The sequence below is a fragment of the Schistocerca serialis genome, chromosome 3, assembly GCF_023864345.2.
Source record: "Schistocerca serialis cubense isolate TAMUIC-IGC-003099 chromosome 3, iqSchSeri2.2, whole genome shotgun sequence".
NCBI classification, from domain to species: Eukaryota; Metazoa; Arthropoda; class Insecta; order Orthoptera; family Acrididae; genus Schistocerca; species Schistocerca serialis.
The window spans coordinates 1,013,040,896-1,013,064,686 of NC_064640.1; the positions used below are offsets into that span (position 1 = coordinate 1,013,040,896).

Sequence of the window (23,791 nt, forward strand, 5' to 3'; positions counted from 1 at the left end):
CCCTTGGAGTGAGGGCATGGTCTTCTTGAAGAAGCACTCACTATAAAGCTGCCAGGGGTTAACCTCAATACGTCTCTTCACAACAACATCTATTACTTGAAGTTGTGAGGTCATGCCAGCAGAAATTATTACCAGGTCTGTGTGATTTTTGCTATCAGATCATTTACTTCATGGGTGAGGTTGCCCCTAAAAAAATCTGCCATCAACATTTGCCTTCTGTTAAGGGGGTTCTCCAGTCTTGAAGTGAATATGTGACAAAAAGGATTTTGTCAGGAAATTATTCTTTATACCTGAATATCATGTTCAATAGAAGCACACCTAGCCCTTTCTAGCTGCTCTCGGTGCTTGGGCTGTTGCGATTACGATTGAGCTCTCTTTCTTTGTAAAGCTATTGTAACATTCTTGGTCAGAGAAAATATTGATATAGGTGTTGTACTCGCCCACCAGATGTCTCAAGTACATGCTTTTGACAAAAGTGGGATCAAAAATGTGGTTTTGGTGACAGAAGTTCAACGAATGACAATCTGCAGCACAATTACTGTTCTGAAAGTTGGTGTAAATGGAAGCACGCTGAGATGAATGGAGCACTGGATACTTCTGATTGTAAGCCACGACTGAAGAGTGAAATTATTGAAACTACTGCTGATGTGTACAAACATCTGACTGACGACAATCTGATGGGGAGATCCTTTACAGCCTACATATGGAAGAACAATCAAGCGCTGAATTAATTACTGGGGACTTATGCTCCAAAACCCGTTTTTTGATTTAAAGGTTGTCCAAATTGATCACAATTGTGTGTGTGCCATTTGTAACGATGGATTTAAGAGTGGTCCACGTAACATGAAAGTCATGGGAGTCATTATCGGCACCACACACCTTGCTCATTCACCAGAAAAAGGGAGGAGAAATGCCTGAAGTGTTCTGACTGGCACTCGTTCCAGAGCGATGTTGAGGCTAGAATTTCAGCTAGAGAGACTCATGCTTTGTAATACGAGAGCCTTGAAGAAGATGAAGGTCTACTGTATTGCCCAGGAAGTAAGGGAAAGTTAAGCTGAAGAAAGTTACACACACCAAAATCGAGCTCAAAACTTTAAGTGCTTATTTCATGAGAGTGTTTTTTAAACTAGTTCACTTGATTAAAACACACTAACTGGTAAAATTGGATGCCAATTTGATTGGTTGGTTCCTTTGGGGGAGGGGACCAAACAGCGAGGTCATCGGTCTTATCGGATTAGGAAATGATGGGGAAGGAAGTAGGCTGTGCCCTTTCAATGGAACCATCCCGACATTTGCCTGTGGTTGTTCAGGGAAATCATGGATGCCATTTTTCACAATTTCTGTTATTTATTTGCATTTAAAGGCAACAAAACAGGTTGATTTTTTTGGTACTTACATTTTTTAAGTGGCTGCGATTTTGAAATGCATTCCAAGAAATTTTATTTTCGAGATTCACACCATAGAGAATTTAATTCTGTTAATTCACATGTGTTTAATTTTGATTACAGACATATAATTCACGCTCAATCGTGTGAACTGTTTAGTTGTGCAATCTACACAGAAGTATTTTGGCCGCCATTTTGTGCTGCAAAGACTTATCAATTTACCAGTCAAAAATTAATTACATAGTATTTATGATAGATATTTTTGTTCATTAATGAAGATTTGTATGATAAAATAATTTTTTACAGAAAAAGATGTTGAAAACAGGTGTAAAATGAGGCTCCAAGACCGGAAAACTTTCTAAGCAAAAAGGGCGATATTTCTTCCAAACGACCAACCAATTTAGCATCAAGTCTCTGTACTTCCGTCCATCTTTATACCAGATGCTGGTGACCGAAGGGATCACTTTGCTAAAAGAAGCTTATGGATGCTGGCGATTGTATGCTGGTCCCTATTTTGATTGTACAAGATGTGAGATTCTTCCTACACATCGGTCAGGGGGCCTGAAGATGGTGTAATGTAATGTGGAAACTAGCAGCAAAATTAAAATAAAAATAAAACTGGAAATTTAGATGGCTGAAAATGTTCTGATCTGAAATTTTTATTTTAGTCTAGCATCAGATCATCTGTCTTCTATCCCTTTATCTAAACTGCAAGGAGTTTTTCCTTCAGTATCATTTTCCTGCAAAGAATCATCTTTGACCTGCTGGTGCACCCAGCATTATTGTTATTCTGGCCATTTCATTGCCAGAAGTCCTTATAGGAACACTTTAAATGTTCTTCACATTGCCCATAGAATGCATCCAGTTGGAAAATTCTTCTTTACCTCCAGTGCATTCATTTGGGTAATTTCTTGAGTAACAGAGAAACCTTCATTGCATTTCTCAAGCACGTACTGAACCACCTACTGCTCCAAATTGTGAAATCTTCCATCTTTGGTCCTCTGAAAGCTTGGTGTGTAGAACTGGCATTCTTTAAGGGAAGACTTGTGCAAATGTGACCAAAAATTTCATGTTTTGACTTTGTTTCCATTCAGTAGTAAAATTTATTGACAACTGTTTCCCAAAATTTCATTTCCTAAATCACATTAGAAGTGTGTGTGTGTGTGGTTTGATGCTTTCCAGAAACGTCGACACAGAATAGCATTATCGCCACCTACAATTGCAGAAACTTGCAACATACGATGATGTAACTGATTGTAATCATGGAGAGACATAGGGAGAGTGAAAGTGTTTTAGTGTTTGCACTTCAGGGCTGGCTCAATCACCCTACCAACTCTTGAGAAAACTGACTACCACGTGTCTAGAGCTGAAATGTCTATTCAGGACCTAGCAAAAGAAACAAGACAAATGAAAAATAAGTTATAAGACAAGTCTTGAGAACAAAGATCATCTCAAGCACAGTTCTGGAGCATTCTGAGATGGTAAAATTTATGAAAATGTTAAGTTTAATCATTAAATTCATTTTCCTGGAAGCTACATTTTCTGATACTCATGTACCTTTTTCTCTGACATCTGTGATATAATGCCTTCATACTTGGCCCATACATTTCTCACAGTGCAAAAAACACACACACACACACACACACACACACACACACACACACACACACACACACACACACAGAGAGAGAGAGAGAGAGAGAGAGAGAGAGAGAGAGAGAGAGAGAGAGAGATATTTTCGATGTGTTGTTTAGGACGAGATGTGTAGATAATAGTGCTGAAATTCCTATATCGATTACTACCAAAAAAATGCATAAGGTTATAAAATCTTTTTTATCATAGACATTAAAAACTGATAATGTACAAATGTTTATATGGATGTAGAGAAAACACAGCTCAGCTTTGGATGTGAGTGTATTAATACCAGGACATGCTGAAAAGTAATACCTTTGCATATTTTATGTGAAAACTCTTACAGCTTTTTGAAAGAGCAAACATTATTAACGTTCTACATCTTTATTCTTCATGTGTACATATTTGCAGCTCTCTGCCGCTACGTGGTTCTGAATTGTAGTGTGTAACTTAACAATGTCGGTCTGTGAAAAACAGAGTGCTGTAATAGAATTTAAAATTCGAAGAGTTCGACCACGCACAGAGCATCCTCTCCTTTGTATGACAATGCCAAATCTTACACAAGTGCTGTGACATCTGCAACAGTCCAGTGCCTTAGATTCACTGTCATCGATCATCCTCCATACAGTCCCGACTTGGCCCCATACAATTTTCATCTGTTTCGAAAACAAAGTCAGAAACACTACAAGTGACGGTATCAACAAATTGGTCTCTTATAAGAAGAAATGTGTTCGTTGTCACAGTGACTATGTTGAGAAATATATTGACATGAAGAATAAAGATGTAGAATGTTAATAACATTTGTTTCATTTTTTAAAAAAATGAAAGAGCTTTCACATAAAAAAATGAGGACTCATTACTTTTCAGCATGCCACAGTAGGTTATGAAAAAAAGGAACATTAAGAATTATAGATGTATTAAAATTGACATTTTTATTTATTTTATTTTGAGTGTATATATTTACTAACTTTTACTTGTTTATCTTTAATATTTTAGGTACACTGATAATATCGGAGTATGTGAATCATGCACGTCCCCCCCCCCAAATTATTCTTCATCTGATGTCACTTATGAACATTCACTTCTGTGACACCAAATTTTCTTCCTGCTGAAATTGTAGATCCTTGTTTCTCAACTGAGTCCCAGTTGTAATATGCATCCATTATTGGTTGCATCAGTTTACAATTCTCACAGCACTGACAATACAAGCATACTGAATGACAACAATATAGTGTCCTACAGGCTTCCTGCAGCTGAACTGGCAGAACTCATAGGATTTTGGATTAAAACTATAGTTATTCTTGAAAATCAACAGTGCTGTAAGAGCAGCGGCTGCTCTAAGGGCCCCACACATGAGCGGTGGAAGTTACAACATATTTGTAAACAAGCATCCCAATAATTTTGACAAGCAAGAATAAATATCAGTGCTGCTTATGTTGTTGCCGCACCGCAATTTTTGAAGGCATAGCTTCGCTTTTTTAGGACTACATCTGTATTAATTTGCAACATTAACTTCATTTGTTCCTAACTGCTACATGAATATTGAAGGTATTTTAAATCTGTTCTTGCAACTACAAGAAAATGCATATTTTGTCACCACACACATTTTGTTTTATTGAAATATAGCATCACCAGTGATCAGTAATGACGGACAGTTACAATTTGGCTTGCTTTCTGGATCCAAACACAGTTCATTATGAAAGATGTTGAATTTACTTATGGCATTTTAAGACCAACTTTTGGTAACATCAGGAAATGCTGTCTGCTTGCATGTTTCCATGGTATTCCTTTGGCACCGTTGATTACAGCCTACTCCCACATCACTTTGTCGTGCTGCATTGAGTTGTGTTTTATACCACGAAATGCACAGTTCTGTGATGTGGGATTAGACTGGAATCAACCGTGCCAAATGAAGGAATAACTTGAAAACATGAAAGTAAACAGCGTTTCCTCATGTGACCGAAAACTGGACATAAAATACTGTAAAATATCATAAAAATCTTTTGGAACAAACTGTTTTCCAGTCCAGAAAGCAAGCCAAATTCTATCTATCTTTTGTTACAGACCTCTTGTGATGTTTTATTTCAATAAAACAAAACACATTTGGTGAAAAAGTACCCTTTTTCTTGATAGTTTCAAAGACAGATTTGAAATATGTTCAATATTCATATAACAATTGAGTACAACATGACCATGCAAATGAAGTTCATGTCTCAAATTAATACAGAAAATGTATTGGAAAATGCAAAGCTATGCTTCCAAATTTATATCCTTGTTTGTCGAAAACATTGGTCTGTTTATTTCTGAATATATCGCAATTTCCATCATTCATTTGTGGCGCCCCTAAAGCTGCCACTGCTCTACAGCACTGCTGATTTTCTAGGCTGGTTACAGCGTTAATCCGATTTCTCCAGATTCAGCTGTAGGGAGCCTAGACATCACGTAGTTGTCACTCAGTATGCTTACATTGTCAAACCGGTAAGAAATGTAAACTGTAGCAACCAATAATGGATGCAAATTACAGCTGAGACTTAGCTGAGAAACATAAATCTATGAGTTTGCAGTTCCCAACTGGTTCAAGCAGACAATAAAACACTAATTTTAAGTTAATGGTGATTCACGAAGCAGAGGCACACATGAATGTACAGCAGGAAGAAAATTTTATGTCACAGAAGTGAATGTTCATAGGCGGCATCAGATGAAGAGTAAATTAAAAGACGTCAGTTCTACATACCAAACTTTCAGGTGACTTAAACAGGGAAAGTTTCACAATTTGGAGCAGCACTTTGTTCAGTATGTGCAGAGAAATGCAATGAAGACTTTCCGATTACTTGAAAAATTATCCAAATGAAGACACTGGACATGAAGAAGAATTTTCCAACAGCATGCATTGCATGATGAAGAGGGTGGTGCTTACATTACAACTGCAGACCTATGCTAGCTCAGTAACTTCCCATGGCATATGACATATCTTAGGAAACAGAATGACTGACTGCTAGGTCATATTGGCAATGCTCATCAGACTCCTTTTTACTTTGATATGCTGTCAAATGTTACTGTCGATGTGAAGGGCATTAATGTGCCTATAAGGACTTCTGGCAATTAAAAGTCCAGAATAACAGTAATGCTGGGTGCAATAGCAGGTGGAAGGAGGCTCCCCCTGATTTGTGATTCTTTGCAGGAAAAAAAAAAAAAAAAAAAAACTGCCTGCAGGGATTATCTTTAGATGCCAAGAAAAGGGCTGTATCACAAATGACCTGATGCTAGATTGGATTAAGGTTATCTGGAACAGAATATGAGGCTCTCTGCTTAACAGAAGGAACATGTTCGTGCTGGACTCTTTCAGGGAACATCTCTCCCAGGAAGTTAAAAATCTGACAGCAAAGAAAAACACAGACCTGATGATAATTTCTGCTTGCTTGACCATACAACTTTGAGTAATGGATGTTGTTGTGGTGAATAGAACTTTTAAGGATCACCTGTGACAGTTTTACAGTTAGTGGCTTCTTCCGGGAGAATATGCCCTTGCCCCAGCAGGGAAGGTAAGGAAACCCTCAGTACCCATCCTGGGCCAATGGATCTTTACTGCCTGGGGCAGAACCTTGAGTAAATCTATTATGAAAGGATTTTTAAAAAAAGGTATGCATATCCAGTGCTACAGATAGCTAAGAAGATGACATGCTTTGGAAGCAGTATTAGGAGGGAAGAAATGCCAGTAGGCTTACAAATGAAGATAGTTATATCAGTGATTATTGTTATTATTATTATTATTATTATTATTATTATTATCATTTACTACTAAACATACTGGTACAACAGAAATGGTAAGTAAACAAGGAATTGAAAATAAATCCTTTTAATTTTCTTTCTTCTTTTATTATCGAAACATATACAATCAATAAAAGGCATAAGTTTTGAATAGGTATAATGTTAACATTTTTAGATAGATACTTTATAGCAACAAAACAGTTTTTAAAGTTGATTAACCAAATTATGTTAAAAATAAAATTTCCCCAAGAAGCCTTAAAAAATAAAAAGATAAAAACAGAAGAAAGAAAGAGAGGGTGTCATCTTATATTCAGGGTCATCTTATACTCTGATAAATATGGTATCAGATCTGGTGATGGATGAAAGTGACTATGGATAACATACTTTATGTAAAGTGCACCCTTTCAGGCAAAAAGGGATCAGTAAAGAAAAATGACATGAATGCAATATTGTGCTACAGTAATCTGAAGACAACTGAAAAAAAGATGTCACTAGAAAAAAAAAAAGTGAGGCACATTAGCACCACCAGCTAGTATTCTGAAATTATAATATGTTTGGGCTACTTTGAAAAGATCACACGTAATTACACTGTCCCTATGAAAATCAGTATTTTAGATATAAATAACATTTTAATAAATGTGTTATTTGTGAAGTATGCGCAGTACATTTTGTACACATGGTATTCATGTAAATATTCTTCTGTTGTGCACAAGAGGCCAAGCATTCTATGTCTAAAGTTTCAGGACAGGATTCAAAATCCCACTTGGTGTCAACCTGATGTGTAACAGTTTCCTCTAAAACAGAGTTTTTCATCTGTGTGTTTGGTGCAGCCCAGTAGTAGAATGTTAGTGCCAAATACATAACTGATGTGGCACTCTATGGGCTTACCAGATGGTCCTTGGGAGACTTAGTCCCAAAGACTGCCACAGCAATCAATGGGTTTATATTCATTTTATCTGTAACTACACATACAAATAGAACAATATCTTTTATGCCTCCTATATCTCACACACATCAGTTGACTCTTCTGGAACAACTTCAATGGTCTGTTGCTTATCAGTGATATTATTATTTACACCATGGCTTTTTTTATTGAGTTAATTGGCCTAGAAATGCTGCTGTGAAATAAAGCTGCACAATCAATTACATATTTTCTTTAATTCCTTTGTAGACACCTGAAGATGCCATAAAATAATTAAGTGTTAACATGTTTGGCTCAAAACAAAAATAAAAATTAATTTACAATAAAATCAAAAAATAAGAGATAGTTATTCTTGCTTACGTGGCAAACAGGATCTTGTAAATAACTCAATCAAGTTTAATAGCTGTTGTAACACTAACAAATGAGGATAAAATTGATTTCTTATACATACAAATCATTAAAGACAGTTCTATGCTCTTGCTACCATTGGTCATTGTCAGTTCTAAATGGGGTTACATGTAGCTAGTTAGTTTTATGTTCCATGATTAATTGTAATGATGTGGAACAAGAGATTTTTACATTCACATTACTCATTCATTTGTAAATATGGTTACGTAATGACCATTTACAACAAATAAAAAACAAATTTGTTAGTAATTCCTATCTCCCACATTTTGCACATTACAAAAATTGAAATTCTTCTATGAAACAGGAGTAGTTGTGGAGGAGAAGCTTTTTCAGTTTGCTTTCAAATTTTACTTTGCTGTCTGGCAGACATATCACTGGTAAGTGATCACTGTTTTTGGTTGCTACATTGTGTACCCTTTTGTGCTACAAATGAATTTAACACAGAGTAATTAATATTACTTGATTCTTCTGATATTGTAATTATGTACATCACTGTTCCTTTTGAACTGCAGTGGATTATTTACAACCAACTTCATGAGGGAATAGATATACTGTGGAACAATAGTCAAGACATCCACCTCTGTAACTTACCGGTCAGGTTATATGGTTACCGTACTGAGGACCTGGGTTTGATTCCCAGTGCTGCCACGGATTTTTCCTTGGTGGGAGGACTCATAAGGGGTACACTCAGCCTAGTGATCCTATCTGAGGATTCAAAATGCCTGACTCCTTAAACAGATATCTACAAGAGGATCATGAGGGAGCAAAACATATTATTCTTACAGCACATTTTTGAGTAATTAAGGCTTTCTTTCGTCCAAAATTTGCAGTGGTTCGAAGTGTGAATATGGTTGAACTACATTGTTTTAAGCAATTTCTCCCCAGTCAGAAGAATCTCTGCTGACTACACTGATTGAATTATAAAATACAGCTTTCTGCAGTCTTTCGTTAGATATGTCATAATCCATTGGTTGACTATGCAGCATAAAACCTTAGTTTATTAAATGCTTGTCAAATTTGATAACTGGATGAATGTGTTAATAGCAATCGCAGTTGAGCAACTCTTCTGAAATCCAAACTGTGATTTACTGAGGATGTTACTGTTGCTCACGTGGAATAATATTACAGAATACATCACCTACTGAGAAATTTTGGAAAATGATGTCACTAGTGAAATGGCCAAGTAGTTAGTGTCATCTCCCATATAATCTTTCTTACAAAGGGATTTAACAATGGCATATTGTAATCTCTCTGGAAAAAAAAAGTGCCGAAAGTTATTGATGTGTTACATATATGAGGAGAAAAGAGAGCACTATGGGAACAAGTTGCATTTACGAAAGACTTTCAAATTATGAGTTGTTGACTAACATGCAAAGCATGTCAATTCAAATGACTAAGACCACAAGAAAATTGTTTTAAAATATCAACACTCCACAACCCATAAACACTCCACAACCCACAATACAGTGAGTGTAAAAGGGTACTTTTGTACTTCTACATTTTTGCCATTCTCTTTCCCATTTGAATATAATGCATGGAAAAAAAATCATTAAAATACTAATCAGCCTTGATCACAAGGATTTATTAAAAACTAAAAATCACATCTCGAAATGGTAACCCGTAATTTTATCAAAAAATCATCTTTAGACCATGTCTTGTTACCAGTGGTCTCCTCCGACACTTACCAATGCTCTCCCATCATCTCTGCTCACCACCTACTGAGACATGGTCTGAAGATGTATCTGATGAAAACAAAACTGCTTACCATTTAATGTGTTATTTTTAGTTTTTCATAAATCTTTGTGATCGAGACTGATTAGTATTTTAATTATCTATAAGACTGCTGTTAACTTCCAGTAATGTTTTCAAAAGGAAAAATCATTGTCAGTATATCTCCACATGAGCTCCATTTTTTTTTTTTTAAATTTTTTGATGATCATTTTGCGTGAAAGGAATTTATGCTCTTAGAATTTCAATAGTAAACTTCCCATGATATATGCCACTTCTTTTGCAGCATTAACATTCTGGAGTTTATTTGGAATCTCTGTAATGCTCCCATGCTAACTGAATAATTGCAAGATGAAACACAACACTCTTAGTTGTATCTTCCCTGTTTCTTGTATTAATCCAATCTCACAAGGGTCCCCAACTGATCAGTAATACTCCATCATCAGTTGAACAGGTGTTCTGTAAGACAATTTTTTAATTAATTAATTAAATTTTGTATGATTCTCCCAACAAATCTTAATCTGGCATCTGTTTTCCCTACAATTTGTTTTATGTGGTCATTCCACTTAAGAGTTACTATGGATGGCTACTCCAAGGTATTTTACAGTAGTTACCACTTACAGTGATTTGTCGCCAACAGGCTAATTCTGTTTGTGTTCTGGAGAAATGTAGGGAAATGTGAAGCAATACTGGCCCTATGACTTACCTTAGAAGAGACGCTGAAAAAAGGTAAACCTACATTTATAGCATTTGTAGATTTACAGAAGGCTTTTGACAATGTTGGCTGCAACACACACTTTAGAATTCTGAAGGTAACAGGTATAAAATAAAGAGAGTAAGCGGTTATTTACAACCTGTACAGAAACCACACTGAAGTTTTAAGAGTGGAAGGGGATGAAAGGGGAGTACCACTTGAGAAGGGAGTGAGGCAGAGTTGTACCCTATCCCTGATGTTATTTAATTTGTACACTGAACAAGTATTAAAGGAAAGAAAAGAGATATTGTGAAAGGGTGTTAAAGTTTATGGGGGTGGGATATTTTAAGGTTTGCTGACGACACTGTAATTCTGTTGGAGACAGCAAAGGACCTGGGGGAACAGTTCAATGGAAAAGTTAGCGTCTTGAAAAGAGGATGTAAGATGAAAATCAACAAAAGTAGAACAAGGGTAATGAATTTATGACTCTTGTGAATTTGCTGATCATGTTTCTGCCATGCAATACTGTTTGTGGTTTTGTAGTAATAAGATTAATGATTGAGTAATTCAAGAAAGCATCATTTAATGAAATAACAAATTATAAATATTTAGCATAAGAAAATGCTTGAATACTCACCGCTAGAAGATTAATAATTGTGTGTCCTATTTCACAATACACTGGTCTTCTTCCTCGGACAGACACCAGCATGCATGGGTAGTACCTGAATTCAGCACCGAGTCTCAGCATTAGCCGAATTGGGAAGACTTTTGCCCATGGAGTTTCCCATCTGGAAAGAAATAGTTTTGGGAGTGTATATGAAAAAGATTTCTGTAATATTCAAACAATTTACGGAAATGCAACCAGATGACATTTTAGACAACTGCCGATATTTCAGTGGATGAACACCATGGATTTACAAGGCACAAATGCAAAGAGAAAGTGCCACGCAAGGAAATTTAGACCCTCGGAGGTAGGGCTTCACTGACCGAGAACCAGAATACAGCGCACGTAGAAAGACCAGCACCACTGTACAACCAAGGATGACCAATGTCAGAAGTTATCATTTTTATACAGTAATTGCTTTGAGAGAGCTGTATTCTCAGCAGAATTTGAGCAAAAACCTCCACCTCTATTCATGAGAATATCCTAATTTTATTGCAACTGCCTCCTTAATAACACTACCCCAAATTCTGGAAGTGCATGACAGGATATCCTTATTGTTACTCTTTCACTATATCAATTGTGGCAAAAAGTGACCTTGAGCTGGACTAACTCAGCTGAAAAACTTTAAAAATCTGAGATGACGTGGGTTCTATGAATCAAGGAACAATGTACTCCTCTATGCTGAGCTAGGTGATGACAACTTTAAGTCTGAAGATACAAATCAGTGTGAATTGAGCTGAGTTCCTATAAATAGCATGTCGCAATGTAACAGCAACCTTCCTCCTGGAAGGAAGGGAAGGCAGCCATTATTCTCCACCTCCACACTGAAGCGAATATTCGAATGGACTGAATATAGCTGTTCAAAAAAAGTATTGTTGGCATACTTAAGAAAGCATGTAAGTTTCAATACTGCCAACTCCAGGACGCATTCCTTGAAATCTTCCATAAATAGACAGGCAACAATTGGTGACAAAGGGCTCCACATCTCCATCTGTATGCTTGTAGAACTGGTAATTGAATAAGAAGTAAGTGTATTCTAACAAATGTTGAAACAGATTAGTTAATAAAACACCAATCCTATTGGCAATTAAGCATAACGAATGAGACAGAGGTACATGAGTGAAGAGAGAGACCGCATCAAAACTTATTAAAATCTCAGAAACCTACAGAATTCCTAAAGCGATATGCACATTGATCTATTAGTGGGATACATGGTATGTCTGAGCACTAGTGTCATCTACAACAGACCAAACAGGAACCCCTTTCTAGTAGATATTCTGAAGACCATACAGTTTAGTACAGACAAGACAATGACAGTTAGGAATCTTTATAGACTCTTGCAAGAACAAACTTTTCTGCAAGAGACTGTTGGTCTCCCACTAATGACTAAACCCTTATTGTTGGGTCAGCATGGAGTCAGCAACTATGCTGAATCAGGTAGTAAACACTGCATCTTTTGAACATAATGCTGCGTATCTATGATAGTGATGGAAGCTGAAGAAATGAATTAAAATTTGTGCCACGGCTCAAACCCAGGTATTCCTGCTTACTAGGCATAAATGCTAACCATTTTACACAACTACAGCACTATGGTCAACAATACTGGATGAACTACTCAAGTCAAATACCTTCCCCAAGACAAACTTCAATTCTTATCTTTAGCTTATTTTCCCCCTACATTGTTTGTGCAGCAATAGTGACCATAGTGCAGCAGTGGTGTAATGGTTAGCATTTCTGCGTAGTACGCAAGAACACCTGGGTTCAAGTCCTGGCTGTGGCACAAATTTTAATTCACTCCATCAGCTTCCGTCATTATTGTAGATAAATATAAGATTTAAACGTCTCGAGAAAAATTTAATTATAAGATCTATAAGATCACCTACAGTACAGGACTTCCTCATTATGTCCAAAGCTAGGGTGCAATTCCAATGCCGGAAGGCTGTGGCATTAGTGACAATGTAGGACGAAAGTAAGTTGAAGATATGAATTGAAGTTTGTGTTGGGTGGGCACTTGACCTGGGTAGTTTGTGCAGCAATACTGACCACAGTGCTGCGGTGGTGTAATAGTTAGCATTTCTGCCTAGTAAGCAAGATGACCTGGGTTCGGCTCCTGGCCATGGCACAAATTTTAATTCATTTCTTCAGTTTCCATCTTTATTGTACATGAAGATGACACTTAATTGTCTCGGGGAAAATTTAATTATTGCTTGTCCAACATGACCACTGTATTGTCCTTGTCTGTGAGTAAGATGACAATATCAGGATCCAATCTGAGTGTACACAAAACATTACTCACAGCTGTTACTTATTTATTTACACATCTAGTTCTGCAGGACCAAATTGAGGAGAAAATCTCCAAGGTCATGGAATGTGTCAGTGCATGAAATTGCAACATAAAAATAATAACAGATAAAATAAAATGTTTATGAACTCAAAGAAAGTCAAGCCATAGGTTTAAGTAAATGCAATCAACAATATAACATAAGAACCAACTTATTTTTTCATGAAACTCCTCAACAGAATAGAAGGGGTGACCTATGAGGAAACTCTTCAGTTTTGATTTGTGGTAATAATATTACTCTTGAGTGAACATGGTCCAGTCAACACACATTTCTCTCCTAACCTCCTCAACAGTGTCTGGATGTGGTTTGAAAACAGCCTGTGTGACAGAACCAACCAAAACAACAACTGGTAAATGCTTGGGAGTTTGTGCAAATAAGGTTATTGATGAAAGCAATGGGGTGGTATTTAAGTCTGCATCTTTTCTGCCATACACAGGTGGTATTTCCACCAGGACTGGCGGTAATCTGCAGAAACATGGAGTGAAGTGGGTTTTTCGACTGCTATCCAAGATCAAAGTTGACATTGGAATGCGTAAGGTGGCTGTCTACCATATCATATAGTGCATAAGTATCAAAGATGCTTACAACAACTGAGAAAATCTGCTATTGCAGAACACTGCCCTGGCACCAATACCCTACTGAACATAACACAGAGACTGGCATGTACTTCTAACTATTACGATAGTGTTATGAAGGAAGAGTTGAGATTAAATTAGCATGTCACGTCATTAACAGTGAAGGAAGTTTCTGTTTAATTCTGCTTGGACTTCTGCTCTTTCTCCGGCCAAACAATGCAGGGGTACAGTTATATGTTACTTGCTCATATGTTGGTAATAAAATTCACTTCGATAACTTCAGATATTTTTCATCTTTTGTTGTGGCGGTAGTTTTTACGGTGTGTGTGTGTGTGTGTGTGTGTGTGTGTGTGTGTGTGTGTGTGTGTGTGTGTGTGTGTGGGAGGGGGGGGGGATGCACGCACACAGTCGCACACGTGTGCATGTGCAGTCATGTGCATGTGGTCTTACTTCAAATGTCAAATTATGGTTCTTGCTCAGCATATCCCCCCACTACTGTGGGTTCAAATTTCTTTGCACAGTGCTCTCTCATTGCACTTGTGCCTTGAAAATGACAGTGTATTCATCTGTCCAAATATCAGTGGTTGTCTAAAACATCACCCAGTGATTCCACTAAGAATTTAACATTTATATGTCCAGGAGAACTCAAGTTTCAAGTCTGTGTGTCTGTGCAATAGAGGTTTTTCAAAGGTAAAAAGGTGAGCCACAATATGTGTTGCTAATGAAACAAGCAAGTCATGTCAGTAAGAAAATACATAGAACAAGACATTTACACAGAGAAAAGGTCTGGAACACAATTTTCGGGACAAGTAACTTTTAATGAGCTACTGACCTATTGCAGAGTATTGCAAAGACAGAGAGAAATGTTTCACTTTCACCAAAAAACACCAACAACAGAATGAACGTGCCACACAGCAGGTGGAAGACAAGTTGTTATTCTTAAGCAATAATAACAACAATGATAATAATAATAATAATAATAATAATAATAATAATAATAATAATTTGAAGTTTTATTTCGCATTTCATATTTATTTGACTAACAACACATAATGAAAAGAAGGTACTATCTTAACTGATTTTTGTTAGGATTACAGCAACATATGTCTAAGGTGTCACATGAGTCTTGATATAACATCACACTTGTTACACATAAAGAAAATGTTTGAACTATACTTCAGAAATTGTAAGTTACAAAACAAAGTTTACAAATAATGCAGTTATCAGTATTTACTTGTATCTGCAATTTCATTGTTAGACAATATAGCTTCTTTCTCTTATGAGCTTCAACTAAATTTTCCCATCTTACAAGGGAACAATCCGACCTGTCATGTCAAAATCTGCCCTGAAATTTTTTATACAGGAAGAAACACAATGTAAAAATTTTAGCTGCAAGACACACTGCAACTATTTTTTTAAAAATGTTGACAGCTGCCAAATTCATAGTGCACCAGCTGACTGGAGTAGTGCAAATCCTTGCTGTAGCTACAGCAGACAGTGCGTCCACAACACAGCAGGTACATAACCTTCGCTGTCGGCACATTGACAAACAGATAACATGAATAATGCCTTTGTTGTCGGTACATCGATAAACAGATGACATGACACAATGTGTTCATTATTTGTAAAGCAAATTACAGTTTTTGTTGATAGTTTCTCTGACGCAACTGTTCACAATTACTGTCGCTCGAATTTGCAACTCATTTAATATCAACAATAATTTTACAATTGTCTCACTCACTAAGTGTTAACAATGGAGGAAAAATTTAATTTTTTTCTTTGTGAATACTTCATATTAATAGCATCTGTCTTTGTGCAGGTTCCAGAGTTCCACAGTAACGTGGAATCCAATAAATGTTTTTAAATTTGAGCAGACAAAATATGAAGAACGTGGTATGCGATCAAAATCACCTACTACTCCCGATGACCTACATATATATATATTACTTTAATGGACACTCATTCAAATAATGTTGACATTTCATTAGAAATTGTACAAACATTGGAATAAATAACTCTGATGTTTCTTTAACTGTTGTTCGAATGATGATTATTGTGCTAACAAAGTCCAGAACAAAAACAGAATACCTCCCAAGCCCAAAGAACACATGAACAGTAATAGCTTTCAGTGACAAACGTAAGGCTGTGAATTTTTTGATTAAACAAAGGAGGGAGAAAGCACTTAAAGTTAAGCAATTACCAAAGCTGGTTTCATTTTGTAAGATCTAAACATGAATTGCATAAACGGAAGAAAAAGTTACACGAAGTATGAAATATGCACCACAATGAAACTTGCAGAAGTATGAAAGAAAAACTATTGAATAGTTTTAGAACAACATATAAGGGTCAATATACGGTTACCAAGAGAAATCTGTGACACATGCCACTCTGAATGGCAAGTAGGTTCAACATTACTGATTTCCAGGCTTCTTTGACCTGGTTAAACAGATTCAGGAAATAATATGGACAAGGAAGTCACAAAATTACGAAGTTTACGTTAAGTAAATGTGTAGAGGAGATGTCATTAATAGGTAATTCATAGCTGAAGTGAAGACGAAGATTCTTGTTATCCCCTAAAACGCTGCATGTGGAGCCAGTGTCAGGTTTCATGCAAATCACACTTTACCATTTTGAGCAAATGCAGCCAACAAATGCTGTGCCACATCCGTATACAACAATGCCAGTGATAAGTATCAGTGGATTACTATTTCCGCAGCTTTATATCTGCATTCCGGAAAATCAAAGCAAATTAGGACAAGAAAAACTGTTTAGCAATGAACACATAGTGCATAGTGGGGCGTTGTAGAAATAATTCAAAAGCCAAGATTGCTTAAATACTGTTCACTGGATAATTGGTTTCAACACACTGAAGGTGCCATCATCGGATCTATGAAGATATAACATGACAGGTTTGAGGGAGGGCTTACATGAATTACACTATATACATCACTAGTAGTACAGTACCACATACCTGAATGTAGATTAACATTTATAAACCATTTGGATATAACGATACATGAGGCAGACCAGTTGATGTAAAATCACTGTCACAAAAAATAAAAAACAACTGCTCTCGCGGTCATTCTTTTCGTAAGATATGTAAAACTGCAGTCACAAGATAAAACTATATGGTACATGACTGCTGCTCGACTAGTCAGCATCACACTGCCCTTTTCCATGCAGGTATACCTGCTGCAATTCTAGTGGTTCACAACCGACCACTAGATAGTGCTGTCCAAGCAGTGCACACACAATCCCACAGTATAACCACTCATTGCTAATACAATACAACTTTAGTATTGCTGTTAGTCAAATACCCATGCAAAGAACACTTTCGCATACACTTATTGTACATACTATACATACTTTAAAGTACATCAATTACAGAGTAAAAACACCTGAAGCAAAGGTATTATTCACATTAGCGCCATACAAAACTACGTATTACAATTTACCCTTATTCATATATGGAAGTTAGGAATAAACACACAGGAAGCTGTTCATAACACGACTTGGATACAATGTGACGAGTGATTAAAACCTGTATGCTGGGTTTTACCTGTCTGGGCACTACGATCTTAGGTATTGTATGCGCCAAAACAGTACTAACTTGCTATAAAAGGCTCTCACCAACTATACACTCATTATGAATGTAGAACGGACCGACTATGAATACCTGCATAGGCACATAAAAGTAAGGAATGTCAGGTCAGAAGCAAACCGAGGGGGCATGGGAACAGGTGGGTGGTGGGGAGGAGGGGGTGGACAGACATGCGTACCAAGATGCATAGCCACTCCAAGTGCTTTCCCATCAGCATGGCACTCGTTCTGTCTATTCAATTCACCGAATGGGGAGTAATGGAAAACCATATTACTACAATACCAAGGAAACACCCATTCTGGCTGGCAATACACAAATACATCTGTAGAATATAGAAAAGTGACTAAGACACATTTGGTGGGCAATGGTAATCATCAAGCAAAGATTTATTTGCGAGGCTGGCCGACTACACGTCAAGCCTCATAAAAAGCATTTACCTTACTACTGCCCGCCAAATGTGTCTTCTTCACGTTTCTATATTCTAAAGATATATTTGTGTATGGCCAGCCAGAATGGGTGGTTTCTTGGTACCGTAGTAAAATGGTTTTCCATTACTCCCCATTCGGTAGGCTGAATGGACAGAACAAGTGTCATGCTGATGGGAACACACGTGGAGTGGCTGTGCATCTTGGTACGCATGTCTGTCCACCGCCACCTCTCCCCCTACAACCCCCCCACCCCCACCCATCTGTTCCCGTGCCCCCCCCCCCCAGTTTGTTTCTGACCTGCCATTCCTTACTTTTATGAGCCTATGCAGGTATTCATAGTCGGTCCGTTCTCCGTTCATAACGAGTGTGTAGTTGGTGAGAGCCTTTTATAGCTAGTTACTACTGTTTTGGCACATACAATACCTAAGATCGTAGTGCCCAGACAGGTAAAACCCAGCATACAGGTTTTAATCAAAATGGCTCTGAGCACTATGGGACTCAACTGCTGAGGTCATTAGTCCCCTAGAACTTAGAACTAGTTAAACCTAACTAACCTAAGGACATCACAAACATCCATGCCCGAGGCAGGATTCGAACCTGCGACCGTAGCGGTCTTGCGGTTCCAGACTGCAGCGCCTTTAACCGCACGGCCACAGGTTTTAATCACTTGTCACATTGTATCTAAGTCGTGTTATGAACAGTTTACTATGTGTATATTCCTGACTTCCATATATGAATAAGGGTCAATTTGTAATGTGTAGTTTTGTATGGCACTAATATGGATAATGCCTTTGCTGCAGGTGTTTTTACTCTGTAATTGACGTACTTTATAGTATGTATACTATGCATAGTATGTATAGTATGTTCAGTAAGTGTATGTGAAAGTGTTCTTTGTATGGGTATTTGATTAGCAGTAATAGTAAAGTTGTATTGTATTAGTAATGAGTGGTTATACCATGGGACTGTGTGTGCACTGCTTGGACAGGGCTATCTAGTGGCCGGTTGTGAACCACCAGAATCGCAGCAGGTATACCTGTGTGGAATAGGGCAGTCTGATGCCAACCATTGTTAGTCAAGCAGCGGTCATGTACCATATAGTTTTATCTTGTGACTGCAGTTTTACATATCTTATGAAAAGAATGACCATGAGAGCAGTTGATTTTATTTTTTGTGACAATGATTTTACATCAACTGGTCTGCCTCATGTATCATTATATCCAAATGGTTTATAAATGTTAATCTACATTCAGGTATGTGGTACTGTACTACTATTAATGTATATAGTGTAATTCATGTAAGCCCTCCCTCAAACCTGTCATGTTATATCGTCACAGATCCAATGATGGCACTGTTAGTGTGTTGAAACCAGTTATCCAGTAAACAGTGTTTAAGCGCTCTTGGCTTTTGAATTATTTCAAAAACTGTTTAGCTGAAAAAATTTGTAATCAGTACAGCAAAATCTGCAAAAATGGGAGCGAATAATTTTCAACGTTACATCCGAATCATCATCATCTTACCACATGCAGGCAGTAATTCACTGCATTTGTTGGATTCTTGGTCTGGACGTAATGATACCTTTGTCTTTTGGAGGAGGACAAGAAGAATGTTAATATAATTAAGATTCCACCCGAAACTAATAGTGTTATTCAGCATCTCGTTAAAAATTTTTTTTTTGAAAAGTTTAAAGCATTTTATGGAAAATTGTCAAACAATATAATTTATGTTATCTTTTTGTCATTTCCGATTGATAAACAGAACAGTATTGTAAAACTTTCGTCATTTTTGCATTGTCAGTTGGCACTACCACATTTTACAAATTTGATCAAATGTGCCTGGTATGCAGCAGAATACGCAGAACAATGGCCACGATCATTTCTTACTGCATTACAGTTATGTCTAAGCAAAATTAGTAATTATTGTGAAGTGCTCTAATGCACTACTTATTCTTTATCAGTTGTGCCTGGTTCAAGAAAAACATTTGTTTTCATTATGAACTAACACTTCGCATTTTTTGTGACAACTAAAGGGAATAAACAAGGAGTTGTTTCAGTGTTAGTAAAATATTTGCTATCCAAAAATTATCATAAGAAGCGTGATACAGGAATTGTTATAAAATGTTTAATATCAACAAACTGAAGCACTGATTGGTGGAAGTTGTCTGTGATACAATATCATATACTGCCTTTACTTTCTTTCCTCAGCTACTCACTTGAGTAATAAATACATCTGCAACAGTTAAGCTGTTGACACAAACTGCAAGTTGTCCAAAAATTAATGATTTGAGGCATTTTTGGAACGGTTTAAGAGCTGAAAATTATCATGTGTGCACTATGGACTTCGTGTTACATGGTGTTATGTTTTCTTGTCACAGCTGTGCCTGCTTATTCGTCGAGTTGTGTAATAGGAGGTAAGGGCTGCAGAAACTGCTGTTATAAGTGGTTCTCTGTGCAGAAAAACTGAGTAACTTCAACTCAGTTTTTTTTTAATAATAATAATACTTGCAGTTCGCCTTAGCAGCTTTTCCTGTGTGAAAAATTTCAGGGTAGGTATTGACATGTCGGATTGGAGCATTCCCTTGTTAGTGGCATAACACAAGTATTCAACAATTATCTGAAAAATTACTGTCAGTTTGCTTCATGGTGAAGGAAGCATTGGCGGAGGAGAGCAAGTTACTACATGAATGTGTTTGCAGAAGGAAAAGGAATCACCACCACCACCACCACCACCACCACCACCACCACCACCACCACCACCAACAACAACAACAACAACTTATAACCAATGATTCACAATATTTTTGGACTGACAAGTTTCTTGGTTCCCAATTCTCAAGTCTTCTTCCTCTTCTTCTTCTTCTTCTTCTTCTTCCACCTGGCCTTACCCCCTATCTTCATGGGGTCGGTATGTTAATCTGTATTTGTCAATGTTAGTGGAAGAGCATGGACAGATTCCCATCCTGTCGCCAATGGGAAAAGAACTATTAAAATCTTTTATTGTTTCAAATGTTCTTAAAATACAGTTCAACTAAAACAACAACTTGTGTCAGATTCTTTACATTCTCAGCTAAAATGGAAAGTAAAGTACTGACTACCCTATTGTCAGACTTTGAAAGATAATTCAATGATACTGGATGAACATAAACTTCTATATCACAAGCATGACGTAACCTGATGAGCCACAACATTACGGCCGCTGCCCACTGTGAGACTCACTGTTGCCTGGTGGTATTGCAGGCATGTGACGCAGTAAGCAAAGTATGTCAATGTAGAGATGACTGGGGTATCATTCTAGCCACAATATGGCCACATTTGTTGGTTTGCGGAGTATGTATATAGATGTAGAAATCCTCTGGCATAAACAACTTTGACAAAGAGCCAATTGTTATGGCCTCTCACCTGGGAGTGAGCATCTCAGAACATGTGAAGCTAGTCAGCTGTATGCATGCTCCTGCTGAGAGCACCTGCAGAACATGGTTGAAAAAAATGACCCAATCATGAATAAGTGACAAGGCCTCATCACAAATGCCTGCTCTGTAAAGGCGGCAGACATCAATCAGTGGCAGATCTGACAAAAGACTACAAAGCTTGTGCAAGCAGAAGTGGTTCAGAGCATACCATTCAGTGCACAGTGTTACACATGAGACATCAGAGTGTATACACGGACAGGGAAAAAAAATTCCCGGAGTTTTCCCGGATTTCCCGGTTAAAAATACACTTTCTCCTGGGTGAAAACAGACGTTTTCTGTGTTAAGTGACAGTATATTTTCCCTTATCAGTCCTTTGAAAGGTTATGGTTTTATACACGGGCGTAGAATTTCCCAGCACTTTAAAAAACGAAACTCAGGGAAAAAGACACGTTTTGGAAATATCTTTGATGTGCAGCAACATGTACGCTGCGTATTTTCGTATTACGAAAGTATACATTGCAATTCCATGAAACACCGCATATTACTTTCTGAATCATTGAAATCAATATAGCGATGCGCGTTTGTAAGCCAGTCATAGCTCACGTGATCTCACCAGCCGATGGCAGCGGATATTCCGAGCATAGGACACATCATGTACTCAGCCAACAGCAACAGCACTGCTACGTAGCATGAACACACAAACAGGGAAAGTTAATAGTTTAAATTAATATACATAGTGTTGCTACAATAAAAGCAAAGCTTTCACATATAATATTGGTATCTAAGGTTAATAAGCCGCAAGAGAAGCTAAGCTTTCACATATAATAGTCTTTTTCGTTACTGACAGTACAGTTAGCCTTTGCCCCCGAGCAGTGTGGCAGCAGTGCGCAAGTGGCAGCAAGTGGCTTATTTAGCTTTCATATAAGTGTAGTAGTCAAGTTGAAAATTTGTTTGAGTGTTCTTAGCACACTTGTTTAGTTAAATCAGTCAAATCATTGTGTAGTTTCGTATTTAGCAGGGGCAGATTTGCATTTTAATATCTGTGTTATGTAATGTCTACATCTACATCTACATACATACTCTGCAATCCACCATACGGTGCGTGGCGGAGGGTACCTTGTACCACAACTAGCATCTTCTCTCCCTGTTCCACTCCCAAACAGAATGAGGGAAAAATGAATGCCTATATGCCTCTGTACGAACCCTAATTTCTCTTATCTTAACTTTGTGGTCTTTCCGCGAAATTTAAGTTGGCGGCAGTAAAATTGTACTGCAGTCAGCCTCAAATGCTGGTTCTCTAAATTTCCTCAGTAGCGATTCACGAAAAGAACACCTCCTTTCCTCTAGAGGAGCCAATGCAGTAAAACCGAATTGGAATCCAATCAAGACCTGGCGATTTATTTATTTTCAACCTATTCACCTGCTTCACAACCCCGGGGATGTCTATCACTATGTCCTCCATACGAGAATCTGTACGAGACTCAAACGGCAGTATGTTTGTACGATCCTCCTGCGTGAAAGATTACTCAAATGCTAAATTTAAAATTTCAGCTTTCGTTTTGTTGTCTTCCATTGCCAGGCCAGACTGATCAGTGAGTGGCTGGATGGAAGCCTTCGACCCACTTACCGATTTTACGTAAGACCAGAATTTCCTTGGGTTTTCAGCAAGATCTTTTGCTAAGGTATGATGGTGGTAGTGGTTGAATGCTTCGCACATCGCTCTTTTTACAGCAGCACGAATCTCTACTAACTTTTGCCTGTCCTCATTCTCCCGATCTTTCTTGTACCGAGAGTGCAACTGCCTTTGCTTCCTGAGCATTCTCTGAATTGCGCTGTTAAACTACGGTGGGTCTTTTCCGTCGTAACCCACTTTTTCGGCACATACTTGTCCAATGCGTGATTTACAATGTGTTTAAAATTTGCCCATAATACTTCCACGTCCATCGTACCGGAAGTAAATGAAGTCGATTCATTTACTAAGTGGGATGCTAACAACTGCTTATTTGCTCTTTTTAGTAAGAATACTCTCCTAGCCTTCTTGACTGACTTTTTAACTTTCGTAACCATAGTCGTAATGACAACATCATGATCACTAATCCCTGTCTCAACACTGACACCATTGATGAGGTCTGGTCTGTTCGTGGCTACCAGATCTAAAATATTTCCATTACACGTTGGCTATTGATTTAGCTGCTCAAGAAAGTTTTGTAATAATGTGTTCACAAGTAATTCACACGA

At 37.5% G+C, this 23,791-nt stretch overlaps 1 protein-coding gene across 1 annotated transcript in view; it reads right to left on the minus strand.

The window, feature by feature from the left end:
* Positions 1 to 23,791, minus strand: part of LOC126471471 (zinc finger FYVE domain-containing protein 9) — a 429,993-nt gene that overhangs the window by 100,755 nt on the left and 305,447 nt on the right. Inside the window, exon 13 of the mRNA XM_050099668.1 lies at positions 11,175 to 11,325. Within this exon, the coding sequence (XP_049955625.1) occupies positions 11,175 to 11,325 (151 nt within the window). The remainder of the gene's footprint in view (positions 1 to 11,174; positions 11,326 to 23,791) is intronic.